The sequence below is a fragment of the Aspergillus lucknowensis genome, assembly GCF_044049455.1.
Source record: "Aspergillus lucknowensis strain CBS 449.75 chromosome Unknown BJX67scaffold_50, whole genome shotgun sequence".
NCBI lineage: Eukaryota > Fungi > Ascomycota > Eurotiomycetes > Eurotiales > Aspergillaceae > Aspergillus > Aspergillus lucknowensis.
The window spans coordinates 107,082-120,358 of NW_027263594.1; the positions used below are offsets into that span (position 1 = coordinate 107,082).

Sequence of the window (13,277 nt, forward strand, 5' to 3'; positions counted from 1 at the left end):
ATTCAATATATAGCAATGTGAGCATCCTATATATTTATATAAATAACACATAAGTAGAAGTGAGAAGACCTCATAATCCCTTATTAAAACTTGGACTCTCGGGGTAGACCAAGCATGTTTCTATTTGGGAAGCATGTGTTGGGGTGGGGGAATGTTTGAGTTCCTTGATTTCGCGTTACTAATGCTGGCCACGAAATCTTCTCAAGTAGACTTTAGTGTTACTTGAAGTGAAGCATGCCTGCTGCCTACTAGTAGGTGGCAAGCCTGACGTGGTATTTCGGGTTGAAAGTCTGTCCCTCCGTCCTAGTTGGGTTTTCAGGAACAGTGACTCATCTTGGTTTGTGGTTGAACATACCAGTCGCTCCTTCTTTAACTACTAGCTTCCCACTAGGATCAGCGTGGACAGCAAGATACTAGTATCATTTCAAATCTGGTAAGTATTTCACTATCAAACAACTATTCCTTATTTTTAACACGATTACTTATTTCGATGCCTAGTATCAGAAAAGCCCATGCTTCTCTCCATCTGCCTCTTCCAGCAACGCCTGAGCCTCCGGAATCCTTTTACACCGCAGTAATCGTCTGGAATCTGACAGGGGGGCAGGACGAAGAAATAGTCGAACAAGCCAAAGCAGCGATAGCGACTGCGCTCGCAGAGGATATAATAATGGTGGAAGTTCTAGACAGTACGATCGTTGCCGGGAATAGAAAGGGGATCGATTACGCGATATCAAGGGATACCTGTCACAAACTTCAATCGCAGATTGACCAGATGAAGGAGCGTTTGGACTCCGTGGAGAAGAGTAATATGGTACTGGAATTACGAACATCACATCTGGAGAGGAATAATAGGGACTACACGACCTTCCGCAACTGTTTTCTTTCGACTTTCAAACGGGATAAGCTGGGCACGGCCACAAAAAAAGATCTTGATCTCATATCTGCTGGTAATCAGGTTGTTCATGGTGGCAACTGCTTATGTGATGCTGAACTCTATGAACTCGGACAGCGACGAGACTTTACTGTTTACCAAGCTCTTTATGGCTTGAACCCTACAGTGGTTAAGAGCATAAGTAAGGCTAGGCCAACATCCTCTATAATCAGGGAAAAAGTACGTTAACTCGATTCTATTTTAGGTTATGCCCCCATGATAGCAGCGCTGAATCTGCACGCATCCGACGTCTCAAGTGCGTTTACGAAAACCTCACCAGAATACGAGAAGTGCTTTCATGAATTCATAACAGCTGTCGAAAATAGCGACAATGAATACAGGTGGCAGGAGCATCCGGATTCCCAGGTCTCGCAAGCGTACTGGAAATTTATCAATGCGCGTAGAACTGGTATTCGTGAATGCAAAGGAACAGCAGATACATGATAGCAAACAGACTTGCTTATTGTGTTGTCTAATTTGCCCTGCCTGTATCTCCTTGTCCGTGCTGTTTTGTGCCTCGATCCAGGCTGTTTTCTTGTACCTCTTTGAGCATTGGTTCGTTTGTTATGGCTTTTGACCTCAACGAGGCCCATTTTCACTACCTCCGTTGGCTAAAGGGAGTCAGCTGCGGGTTCTGGGGATGCTAGTTAAGAGGTTGCATTTGTTTATCTAGCTAGATATGCTGGCGATAGGATTATTAACCGCATAATCTCTATGCAGCCCAGTCCCCATTTGGACTGCCACAACATGATAAGTCATACTTATGTATTCCCCGCCATTGCTTATCGCTGTTTTGATCCTTTGTCTTCATCTTCACCTTGTCTTGCCTCTGAATGAGCCATGGACTCGTGCAAACAACCCCACTGGGAGCAACCACCTGCCCATCCCTCTTCGTATCTCCCGCCCATCACTGTGTGGAACTCATTGACTCGATCGAAGACATCCTTCATTCCATTAGACCCGGCCAGGCGCAAGGTCACTTGGTGTGCCTGCGGTCCAACTGTCTACGATAATGCCTACTTGGGACACGCCCGCAATTATATGAGCACTAATATTCTGTGCTGCATCATGATGGATCACTTCCAGTTCGACGTGCATTTCGTCATGAACATCACCAATGTAGACGATAAGGTATGACACCGTCGATCCCCGGTAGCTCGTTCTAACAGTGCTTGAAGATTATCCTCCGAGGAAGACAGCAGTATCTCTTTGCCAAATACTTGGAAGAACACCCGACCATCACTAGAGACGTCCTATATACTGCCCAACTAGCCTATAGCTTCTATATCCGCGAAAACCTCCCCCTTATCGACCATGATACGGACCCCGAACATTTCCTCTTTCAATCCGAACTGGCGTATGGCATAGTATTGCGCGGCGGGGCGTTGGATCCCGAGGGCAAACCAGGCGATGCAGAGGCAAAAATTTGAATGCACATCAAGACTGTAACCCCAGCGGTGGGGATGATTGCTGAGGTCGCATGATGCTTCAATACTGAACAGGGGTTGGCAGCGCTTCAAGGAGGCACTTTGCTACAAACACGTGTGTCTGACTTGAGGTCTGGCCGGTAACGGGCGGAGGAATGGCATGTCGACTTCACATCCTATCGACCAAGTCCGAGCACCTCGTAGTCCACCAAAGCTGGTCAAATCAGCCTTCCCTTGGCCCTTTCGTCCATAACATTGCTGCGGGGGTAGATGTCTATTTCTAGGGCTGCTTTTAGGGGCTAAGGGCGAACCTTAAGTAGATCCCCCGTGGGGATGTTTACAATATCATGGATGGTAGAAGGGTACCCTACTTGTCAATAGCTCCTGGAACTTCAAATACTCCTCCTATTGGTAGTAGTAGTAGTAGGACTAGTTATCATTACTTCCTCTAATCAAGTTGCTACTCTTGTTCTCTCCAGAGCTGCGGATATAGTTAATCTAGAAAACCAACCCAATCAGGTTAGAAATAGGGCAAACCCTTGGCATTAAGATGCCTGAGATTGGCTAAGCCTGCCAAGCCTGCCAAATGCTAACAAGCTTTACCTTCAAGATTTGATAACTCTTTATTTATCTATTAGTTATATCTTCTCAAGCAAAGGGAAACTCCCTTTTTTTTAAATATATCTGTGTCCTATTACTTTAGTTATTTACTACTTCCTATAGTTTAGCTATCTTCCAAGCCAGGGCTAGCTATTATAAGTAGCCAGACTCGGGCTAATATGTAGAATATCCTCTCGTGGATAGGGTTAAATGCTTACTAGCAAAGCCTTCCCTATGGGAGAGTGATTAGCCCTAGACATGGGCTCCTTCGTGTATTACCACTAGGATGCCTGTAGAGTTTTCAGGGTTAAACCCTTGATAACACACATGAGAAGTAGAAACCTGGGCAAAACACTCCCCCAGATAGCTCCTTGTTGGAATTTTATAGGAGCTCTATAGTAGACTATACAGCATATTATAGCCTTGCTCTTCTTAGGATGCTCTAGATGCCTTTAGGATAACCCCCAAGCAATTATAGAGAGGGCGGGAGTAGCGAAACCCTAAAGATTCTATAGATGGATGCTTTTTTAAAAGAATTTTCCACTTCTTATAGCCTTCTCTCTCTAACAACTTTATCTTTCTCTATGTTTGCTTGTAAACACCCTATACTATAAGCCTTCTTACACTAGTAGAGTACTACCTAATACCAAAGGCTATCTATAATTGGCGGATCTATATTCTGGCCCTTATTAAGTCATGCAGCTTAAATATGATTGGATATATATCTAACAGATGCTCCGCTATAGTATCTTACGTCTCTCTCCGTCAAGAGATTCAGGACAAGATTCAGGACAAGGTATCTAGGTGACGGAGAGAAGAATAGAACCCCGGTGTCCCCCTATCGTTTGTATCGTTTCCCTCTGTTTAATCAGTAGTAGAATGCCAGTTTTCCTCTCTAATATTTGAATTTTGTACTCCTTTACTCAGGCTGTAGAATGAAGTGCTGTATTGACGGGATTGAATATGTACAGAAGCAAAGACGATTGCATACGCTCCAACACCTTGCGAGTAGTTTGAAACACCCTGCAACCAAGAGCATTGAACACCCTCTTGAAAAGAAGCAATTGACAACAATGAAACAAGGAAGAAAAATAATAAGATGCGATCAAGCTCGCAAATCGAAACGAGTCCCCTTCTAACCATGACCATGCAGGTAACTGTCGACTTAGAATACAAACTCACCAACACATAACTCGCTAATCCAGTAGTAGACATTCTGTCTTTCGCTTTTCGGCATGGTGTTGTTCATAGATCGTCGTCATCGTGAGAATAGAACGGACCTCTTGCGCCGCAGGAGCCTGCCCGGCGCGCCGAAACTTCTATCTTGACTTTTGTCTTTAAGCGGCAACAATCTGCTCAGTAGCCTGGCGGACCGCGTCGATGGCGGGTCGGCGGACGATACCACCGGTGACGGGAAGCTGAGAGCTGATACCAGACAGGAAGGAGTCGACCTCACGAGCGCACTGGCGACCTTCATTGATACCCCAGACAATGAGCGACTGTCCACGGCGGCAGTCACCAGCAGCGTACACTCCGGGAACGTTGGTACCATAGTGGCCAGGATTTGTCTTGACGTTCTTGCGAGCGTCACGCTCGATCTCCTCGCCGAGGAGCCGGTCCTCAGGGCCGAGGAAACCCATAGAGAGGAGGACGAGGTCGGCAGGGAAGAACTGCTCGCTGCCTTCCACGGTCTTCATATCCCAACCGCCAGTGGCGCTCTTGGTCCACTCAACACGGACGGTGTTGATACCCTTGACGCGGCCATTTCCGTCATCGACGAATTCCTTGGACATGATGCAGAATTCACGGGGGTCCTTGCCCATGTGAGTCTTGACTTCGGAGTGGCCATAGTCGACACGGTAGATACGCGGCCACTGCGGCCATGGGTTGTCGCGAGCGCGCTCCGGAGGAGGCTGGGGAAGCAACTCGAAATTAACGACTGACTTGGCGCCATGGCGCACAGAGGTCCCAATGCAGTCGTTACCGGTATCACCACCGCCAATGACGACGACGTGCTTGTCCTTGGCGGAGATGTAAGCACCATCTGCCAATTCAGAGTCCAGGAGAGACTTGGTGTTGCGGTGCAGGAACTGCATGGCGAAGTGGATACCATCGAGCTCACGACCGGGGACTTTCAAGTCACGGGCGACGGTAGCACCAGTAGCTATAATGACAGCGTCGTTACTTTGGCGCAGAGATTCCAAAGAAACTTCGCTGTCAGGGCCAACGGAGGTGTTGGTGACAAACTTAATTCCCTCGGCGGCCATCAGGTCAACACGACGCTGCACAATCTTTTTGTCAAGCTTCATGTTGGGGATGCCATACATGAGCAAACCGCCAATACGGTCGGCACGCTCATAGACGGTCACGCTGTGTCCAGCGCGGTTGAGCTGATCTGCAGCTGCAAGACCAGCCGGACCGGATCCGATGACAGCAACGGTCTTGCCGCTGCGGGTAGCAGGAGGACGAGGAACCATCCAGCCCATTTCGAACCCACGGTCGATTATGGCGCACTCTATGGACTTGATACCAACAGGATCTTCGTTGATACCAAGAACGCATGCACCCTCACAAGGAGCAGGGCAGACACGACCAGTGAACTCGGGGAAGTTGTTGGTCATGAGCAGACGGTTGAGAGCATCTTGCCAATTATTGCGGAACACTAGCTCGTTCCACTTGGGAATGATGTTGGAGATCGGGCAACCGGTGTCGGATTGGCAGAAAGGGACACCACAGTCCATGCAACGGGCAGACTGGTACTTCAGTTCATCCTCAGTCAGGCGATTGGAAAGTTCCGCCCAGTCACGCGTACGGGTTGCCGGGTTGCGATACTTCTCGCTGCGGCGGCTGTACTTCATGAAGCCCCGAGTCTTGTCAAGGATAAGAGCGGTCCTCTTCTTCTCAACCTTGGAGTCTGTGACACTGTCCTCAATATCCAAAAGCTCGGCTTTCTTAGCGTCAGCTTCAGCCTTCGGCTTCTCCTTGTCGGCAGGGGCACTAGGTAGTTGAGGGAGAGTGGTTTCGGTTTTCTTCGCAGCAGCAGCCTTGGCAGCTTCCTCCTGGAGGATGCGCTTGTAGTCCGTAGGCAACACCTTAACGAAGTGAGGTAGGGCACGGGTAAAGTCCAAGAGGATACGAGCAGCCAGCTCGGAACCCGTGTAATGGTGATGATCTTCAATCAAGCCGCGGAGGAATGCAATCTCAGCAGGGTCTTCCAAAGAAGAGACTTCCACCATCTCCATGTTAACCTTGGAGACGAAGTCCTGGTTCATATCTAAGACGTAAGCGATACCACCAGACATACCAGCAGCAAAGTTACGACCAGTGGAGCCAAGAACAACAACACGGCCACCCGTCATGTACTCACATCCGTGGTCGCCAACACCTTCAACAACAGCAGTAGCGCCAGAGTTGCGGACAGCGAAACGCTCAGCAGCAACGCCGCGGAAGAAACATGTACCACGGGTGGCACCATACAGACAAGTGTTACCGACAACGACATTCTCCTCGGCCTTGTAGGCCGCCCCACGCGGAGGATAGACAATAAGCCTACCACCCGACAGACCCTTCCCAACATAGTCGTTGGCATCACCCTCGAGCTCCAGAGTGATACCAGGAGCAAGATAGGCACCGAAGGATTGACCGGCCGAACCCTTGATGTTAGAGTGAATAGTGTCTTGCGGGAGACCTTCTCCGCCATAACGACGGCTGACCTGGTATGAGAGGGTTGCACCCAGAGCGCGGTCGGTGTTGACGATATCACACTCAACCCGGCAAGGCAAGCCCTTCTCCAGAGCAAGCTCAGATTCGGCAATAAGCTTATTGTCAAGACGGGTATGCAGGCGGTGATCCTGCTTGCGGACGTTGTAGGTGGCGACACCAGGGCGGAGCGAATGGGCAGGGGTGAGAATGAGAGAGAGATCAATGTTCTCCTGCTTAGGGTTACGCAGGTCGTCCCTAACCTTGAGCAGCTCAGCACGCCCGACCATCTCATTGATAGTGCGAATGCCCAGTTTAGCCATGATTGCACGCAGCTCATTCGCGACGTAATAGAAGAAGTTGATCACGTGCTCAGGGGTACCCTGGAATTTTTTGCGCAATTCGGGATCCTGCGTCGCGATACCAACAGGGCACGTATTCAGATGACACTTGCGCATGAATACGCAGCCTAGAGCGATCAAAGGAGTCGTAGCGAAGCCAAATTCTTCACCTCCAAGCAGACAGGCGACGGCGACATCGCGGCCGGTCCGGATTTGCCCATCCGTCTGAACGATGACGCGGCCGCGAAGATCGTTGAGGACAAGTGTTTGGTGGGTTTCCGCAAGACCCAATTCCCATGGAAGACCAGCATACTTGATACCAGTCCATCGCGAAGCACCGGTGCCACCATCGTGGCCGGAGATGAGGATGTGGTCAGCCTTGGCCTTGGCGACACCTGAGGCAACAATGCCGACACCAACTTCGGACACGAGCTTGACGGAAACACGGGCACGGGGATTCGAGCACTTCAGGTCGTAAATGAGCTGCTTCAAGTCCTCGATGGAGTAGATGTCGTGATGAGGCGGCGGCGAGATGAGACCCACACCAGGGGTGGAGTAGCGGGTGTGGGCGATCGGCCCCACAACCTTGTGGCCCGGGAGCTCACCGCCTTCTCCGGGCTTGGCGCCTTGGGCCATTTTGATCTGCAGCTCATCGGCATCAGCAAGGTAGTGGGAAGTAACACCGAAACGACCAGACGCGATCTGCTTAATAGCAGAGCGCATAGTATCGCCATTCTCCATCCGTTTGCTGCGCTCTGGGTCTTCACCACCTTCACCAGTGTTGGACTTTCCACCGAGGCGGTTCATGGCAATAGCCAGAGTAGAGTGAGACTCCATTGAGATTGATCCGTAAGACATGGCACCTGTCACGAATCGGCGGACAATCTCGGTCCAAGGCTCAACCTGGTCGATAGGAATGGGCGTCCGCTGGTCAAAGTCGAACTCAAGCATACCACGGAGAGTGCAGTTCTTGATCTGCTCGTGTGCAGCCTTCGCGTATGCCTCGTAGGACTTGTCGTTCTTGGTGCGAACAGCATCCTGCACATTCGCGATACTGACAGGGTCGTTGACGTGCTCCTCGCCACCATCGCGCCAGTGATACTCGCCCGTCTCGGTAAGGCCAGGAATATCAATGATAGAACGAGAGGCATACCCACGCTCGTGGAAAGCGAACGCATCCTGGGCAATCAGCTCAAAGGTCATACCGCGAATGCGGCTTGCGGTACCGGCGAAGCAACGGTCGATCACGCTGTCATCGATACCAAGGGCTTCGAAAATCTGAGCACCCTTGTAAGACTGCAGTGTTGAAATACCCATCTTGCTCATGACCTTCAGGATACCACCGTCACAGGAAGCCTTGTAATTTTCGATGACCTCTTCGTCGGAGAGTTCCTTGCGGATTAAGTTCTCCCGGTTCATCTTTAGAATACACTCCATTGCGAGATAGGGGTTAATACCATCGGCACCATACCCAACAAGGACACACATGTGATGAACCTCGCGAGCTTCCGCAGTCTCAACGAGCAACGCGGTAAGCGACCTCCACTTGTTGCGGACCAAGTGATGGTGCACGAGACCCGTGGCCAGCAGAGCAGACACTGGCACTCTGTCTGCAGAAGTCGCACGGTCGGAGAGGACCAGGATCTTGTCCCCGTTCTGGATGGCCTCGGTCGTAGCATCGCAGATTCGGTCAAGGGCCTCAAGATATCCGGGCACACCCTTCTTCTTCTCGAAGGTTATGTCAATCAGTCTGACAGTCCAATCACTGTGGACACTGTTGATGTTCTTGAGAGCATTGAACTCAGGAATAGTCAGGATGGGAGAAGGGAGGAGCAGTCGGCGGCATTGTGATTGGTCCATAGCGAGAAGGTTGCCCTGAGGGCCAACATAGCACTCCAGGGACATGACTACGGCTTCACGAATGGGGTCGATAGGGGGGTTCGTGACTTGAGCGAAGAGCTGGCGAAAGTATTCGTAAAGCAAACGAGGCTGCTTAGCAATGCATGCCAGAGGGGCGTCATTACCCATGGAACCAAGTGCTTCCTTGGAATCAGCGCTCATAGGACCGAGGAGGAGAGTAACCTGCTCGAAGGAATAACCGAAGGCTTTGAGGCGGGGATCGTTCTGAACAGTGCTGTCGTCGAGAGTGTAACGGATATCCACGTTCTGCTCGACCAACTTGTCGGTAATGGCGGGTAACTTAACGAGCTCCTTGTCCAGCCAAGCGGTGAAATCTTGACGGTGGGACACAGTGTACTTGAGTTCGGAATCATCGATGATGCGGCCAGCGACAGTGTCAACCAGCAGCATTTTACCGGGCTGCAGACGACCCTTTTGGATGACTCGTTCCTGATCAATATCCACGGCACCAACTTCTGACGCACAGATGATGCGGTCATCATCAGTCACGTAGAAACGGCATGGTCGAAGACCATTCCGGTCCAGGTTCGCACCACAGTAGCGGCCATCGGAGAAAGTGAAGAGAGCTGGTCCATCCCATGGCTCCATCTGGCAGGCAGCCCATTCGTAGAAAGCCGCCTTTGAGGGGTCCATGGCCGGGTTGTCCTGCCACGCCTCAGGAATCATGATCATGAGGGCTTCTGGTAGAGAAAGAACGCCGTTGATCATCAACAGCTCCAGGACATTGTCGAAAGCAGCAGAGTCGGAACCACCATCTTCGACAATGGGGAGCAGAGACTCGATCTCATCGCCGAAAATCTCCGATTTCAGTAAGCCCTCACGAGCCCGCATCCAGTTCTTGTTTCCTCGTAGAGTGTTGATTTCACCATTGTGGGCAGCCCATCTCAGAGGTTGTGCACGATCCCACGATGGGAATGTGTTGGTAGAGAAACGGGAGTGTACAAGTGCAAAGTGGCCCTCGTAATCGACGTTTACAAGGTCGTGGTAGTACTGGTATACCTGAACAGGGGCAAGCTGGCCCTTGTACACGATGTTGCGATTGCTGAGAGAGCACAGGTAGAACCAATTGGCAAGGCCAATGATATGAGTAGCGCGCTTTCGGAGGATGTACAGCTGGAGTTCGAATGTCCTTGCGTCAAACTGCTCTGGATCAGTGACCTCAGGCTTGTTTCCCTCGCCGTAAGCGGATTTTAAAACGACAAAGGGCTGCAGAATAGTAGGCTCCCGAGAAAGAGCTGCAGGACCCAAGATGGTAGAATCACGAGGGACCTCGCGCCACCCTAGCACTCGCAGCCCCAGTGATGTGGCGATCTCCTCGAACTGTTTGATGGACTCCTTCAAAGATTCCTCGTCAGGCTTGAAGAAAAGGTTACCAACGGCATACTGGCCAAGCGGAGGGAGATCCACTCCGACTTCGCGGGAGAAATTTTTGATAAAAAATTTGTGGGGGATACTGGTCATTACACCGGCACCATCACCATCTCGTGCATCGGAACCGACAGCACCTCGGTGCGTCATGTTACAAAGCAGATTCCGTGCTGCGGAGAGAGCAGTGGTTAGTTTGCCGCTTTACAGAAATTCTCAGATTCTGTCGGAGTTCAACTCACCATCACTGACAATCTTGTGGCTAGCCTTGCCCTTGATGTTTCTAGTTGCCAAAACATGTTAGAAATATCCAAGACAATTAGGTTTAGGTCTCGCGACTTACGCAGCAAAGCCTACACCGCAAGCATCCTTTTCATATTCGGGATCATACAGGCCTTGCCGCTCGGGCAAGGTGTTTGCCCAGCCATATCCCTTCTTGGGCTGGTACTCCGAATATTCATTTGGATTCCGCTCCTCAACTAAAGTTTGGCCATATATTTCCTCCAAGTTCAGACCCATTCTTCCGCCGGCAGCCGACAGAGAATGGAAGAGCAGGAACTGGGGGAGTAGAGATCACTGTTGGGTCGGCCGGCGCTACTGAATTCGCGCGGGGTGGCAAGCCGGGATGTCTAGATAAGGGCAATGTCGTCAAGGGCGGAGCGTGGGCAGCGGGATGGCAATCAGAGTGATGTTTCGCCCAACGTTTTGCTCCGAGTCTGTTGTTGAAAAGCGAGGAAGGAGAGCAAGAGGAGAGAGAAGAAGAGGGAGGGCAAGAAATAAAATAAGGAGGGGGAGGGAGGATGCAAAAAAAAAAAAAAATTACTGGGCGGGACGGGAGTCAGAGGTCCGGGGAAGTCGTCTCGATCCTCCGATACGGAGGAGGTATTGTATGTATGGAATCGGAGGGAGGAGTGTTTCGCCTTTCGATCGTGAGATCACAGGCTGGAGGAACTTGAACAGCCCACCTTGAGGACAGAGGACTGAAGTGGGGGGAAAATTACAGCAGTGGAGATCGACGACAACAGCCCTGGAGGACGACAGGACCTGCCCACCGTGGCAAATTCCCGTTTGCTCTTTTAGGGCATAGTTAGCCCAGCCTGAATGAAAGGACAAGTCTCTCTGGTTCTGGGGACGACCGGAGAAAAAGGACGGAAAAGAAAAAGAAATACACGCCCTTCTTCGTGCTGGCGCACACTCGGTGGAATCGAAAGAGTCCTCCTCCCCTGGCTTGAGCGTTTTCGGCGGCTTCCGCTCCTGGCCAAAAAAAGCCATTCTCGAAGTCAAGGACTCGGCACGGTCTTCACATGTGAGACCAGCAGAAAAGTTCTGGAGTGCTAGTAACGAGGAGAGCTTTCCATCAACCGAACTCAGAGTCTATTTCAAACGCCCCAAGGCTTTCCGCTCCTCTCTGTTGTGTCCTCTAATGACGGGAGTCAAGCCCTTCCATCTTCGCGATTTGGACGAAGTCGGGATGGACGACGACAAGACTCACTCTGGGGAGCAGGTGATAAGCGAGAAGCAGCCAATCAGCCCACACGCTTTTCAACCTTTTAACAAGAAGATTAGGTTCCTCCTACGTCAAGATCCAAGTTGGTGGGGCCAGAAAAGCAACGCAGAAGAACTGAAGGGACGCTAGTGGGAACACCCTGGTATTGGTATTTCTATTTATTTTACGCACATCTCTCGGCAGCCATCACCGGTGAAAGAATCCCGTCGCCGTACCGTCGTAGTTTGGTGGTCAAGGAGTCCCTCGAAGAGCGCTAAGATCCCACGGGACAAACCCGGTCTGCTAATTCAAGTCACTCCTCTCGGTGAACGCAATCCCGTGAACACCCGGTGTCTCCTTCCTCGCCATGCAATTTCTCCATCGGCCCAGGCAACCTTAAACCGCCGAAGCCCTGCGGATCAGCCACTGGTTGGCCAGGGATTTGATTCGATTGAAAAGAAGAAACGAAGAACTCGAATCGCTGCAAGTCGAGCATCGAAGGGAACCGAAAACTAGTTTTGATGGATCAACAGAAGTCAGGGTCACCATGTTCATTCTGGCGCTCATTATATGACACCCCATTGCCCTGTTGACGAGGTTCAGTCGCCATGCATCCCGGGATAGGTCCCATGCAGATCATGGCGATGGGGATAATAAGCCTGGAGGACAATGAAGGTTCAAGCCAATATGCGTCCAAGATCGTGAGCCCAGATTCGAGAGCGCATCTGGACTCGCCACTCCAAGGATTCAACTTCCGCAAACCCTCAAATCAGACAGAACCAATCCACGCTTTTCCACTTGGAGTCTGGAAAAGAAGGCACCCAAAGCAAGGGATTGGAAGTTACTCACCTCCACGAAACAAATGAAGAGTCGCTTTAACACTCCCAGTGCCATCCTTCACGCTCGCTTGCTTTTTTTTCCTTCTCCGCCCTTAACGAGATCAAAAAGACCCGGCCGAATGGGTGATTGGACATGACTGGGTGGGGCAGTTGCAAGGATGCAGTGCTTATCCAACCTGTGGTCCCAAGCAGTTGGTCAGCATGGATTGGAGACGCCAATCCGCCCATGGTCAGCTCTTCGTTCCCAGAGGAAAATCTCAACATTGAAGAAGAAGAGAGAACCCGATGGCGTGGAGGCGGAAGAAAAAGCATGGGCACAGGAACGCTCCATCGAGGAACGACTGAAGCTGAAGTTGCCTGATAATGATAGGAGGCAGAGACGCCCAACGGTCCGCAATCATACCCGAATAATATCGGGAAGCAGAAAGGAAAAGTCCGGCGGACTGCTGTGTCCTTCCTTCTCTTGAGGAAGAGTCAAAAGAAAGAGGAGCCCAAGGTGTCAGCATTATCGTTGGAGTCTTGAACACCAAGAATACGAAAAAGGTAATGAGAATACGCGACCAGAAGAAGCTCTGAGCGAAGATTTTGGTGGCACATGCCACCAAACCGTGCATTGGGCAGTGGGTGGTCTCAGACGCTCCGGAAAAGTGCACGATTTCCCCTCCCAAA

At 50.9% G+C, this 13,277-nt stretch overlaps 3 protein-coding genes across 3 annotated transcripts; 2 read left to right on the forward strand and 1 right to left on the reverse strand.

The window, feature by feature from the left end:
• Window positions 1-410: 410 nt before the first annotated feature.
• On the forward strand, window positions 411-1,887 carry BJX67DRAFT_363288 (uncharacterized protein). The gene is made up of 2 exons (XM_071030088.1): window positions 411-1,073; window positions 1,137-1,887. Exons 1-2 carry the CDS (start codon window positions 491-493, stop codon window positions 1,373-1,375), a joined length of 822 nt encoding a protein of 273 aa, XP_070882547.1. The 5' UTR covers window positions 411-490; the 3' UTR covers window positions 1,376-1,887.
• Window positions 1,772-2,361, forward strand: BJX67DRAFT_384571 (tRNA synthetases class I (C) catalytic domain-containing protein; the record flags this gene model as incomplete). Its single annotated transcript, XM_071033685.1, has 2 exons — window positions 1,772-2,062; window positions 2,110-2,361. 2 exons carry the CDS (start codon window positions 1,772-1,774, stop codon window positions 2,359-2,361), a joined length of 543 nt encoding a protein of 180 aa, XP_070882548.1.
• A 1,520-nt stretch (window positions 2,362-3,881) lies between these two features.
• BJX67DRAFT_363293 (glutamate synthase (NADH)) lies at window positions 3,882-11,102 on the reverse strand. Its single transcript, XM_071030089.1, has 3 exons — window positions 10,627-11,102; window positions 10,526-10,566; window positions 3,882-10,456 (listed from the first exon to the last, which is right to left on the reverse strand). The coding sequence occupies exons 1-3, from the start codon at window positions 10,800-10,802 to the stop codon at window positions 4,296-4,298; spliced, it is 6,378 nt and encodes a 2,125-aa protein (XP_070882549.1). The 5' UTR covers window positions 10,803-11,102; the 3' UTR covers window positions 3,882-4,295.
• Between the last annotated feature and the right edge of the window lie 2,175 nt (window positions 11,103-13,277).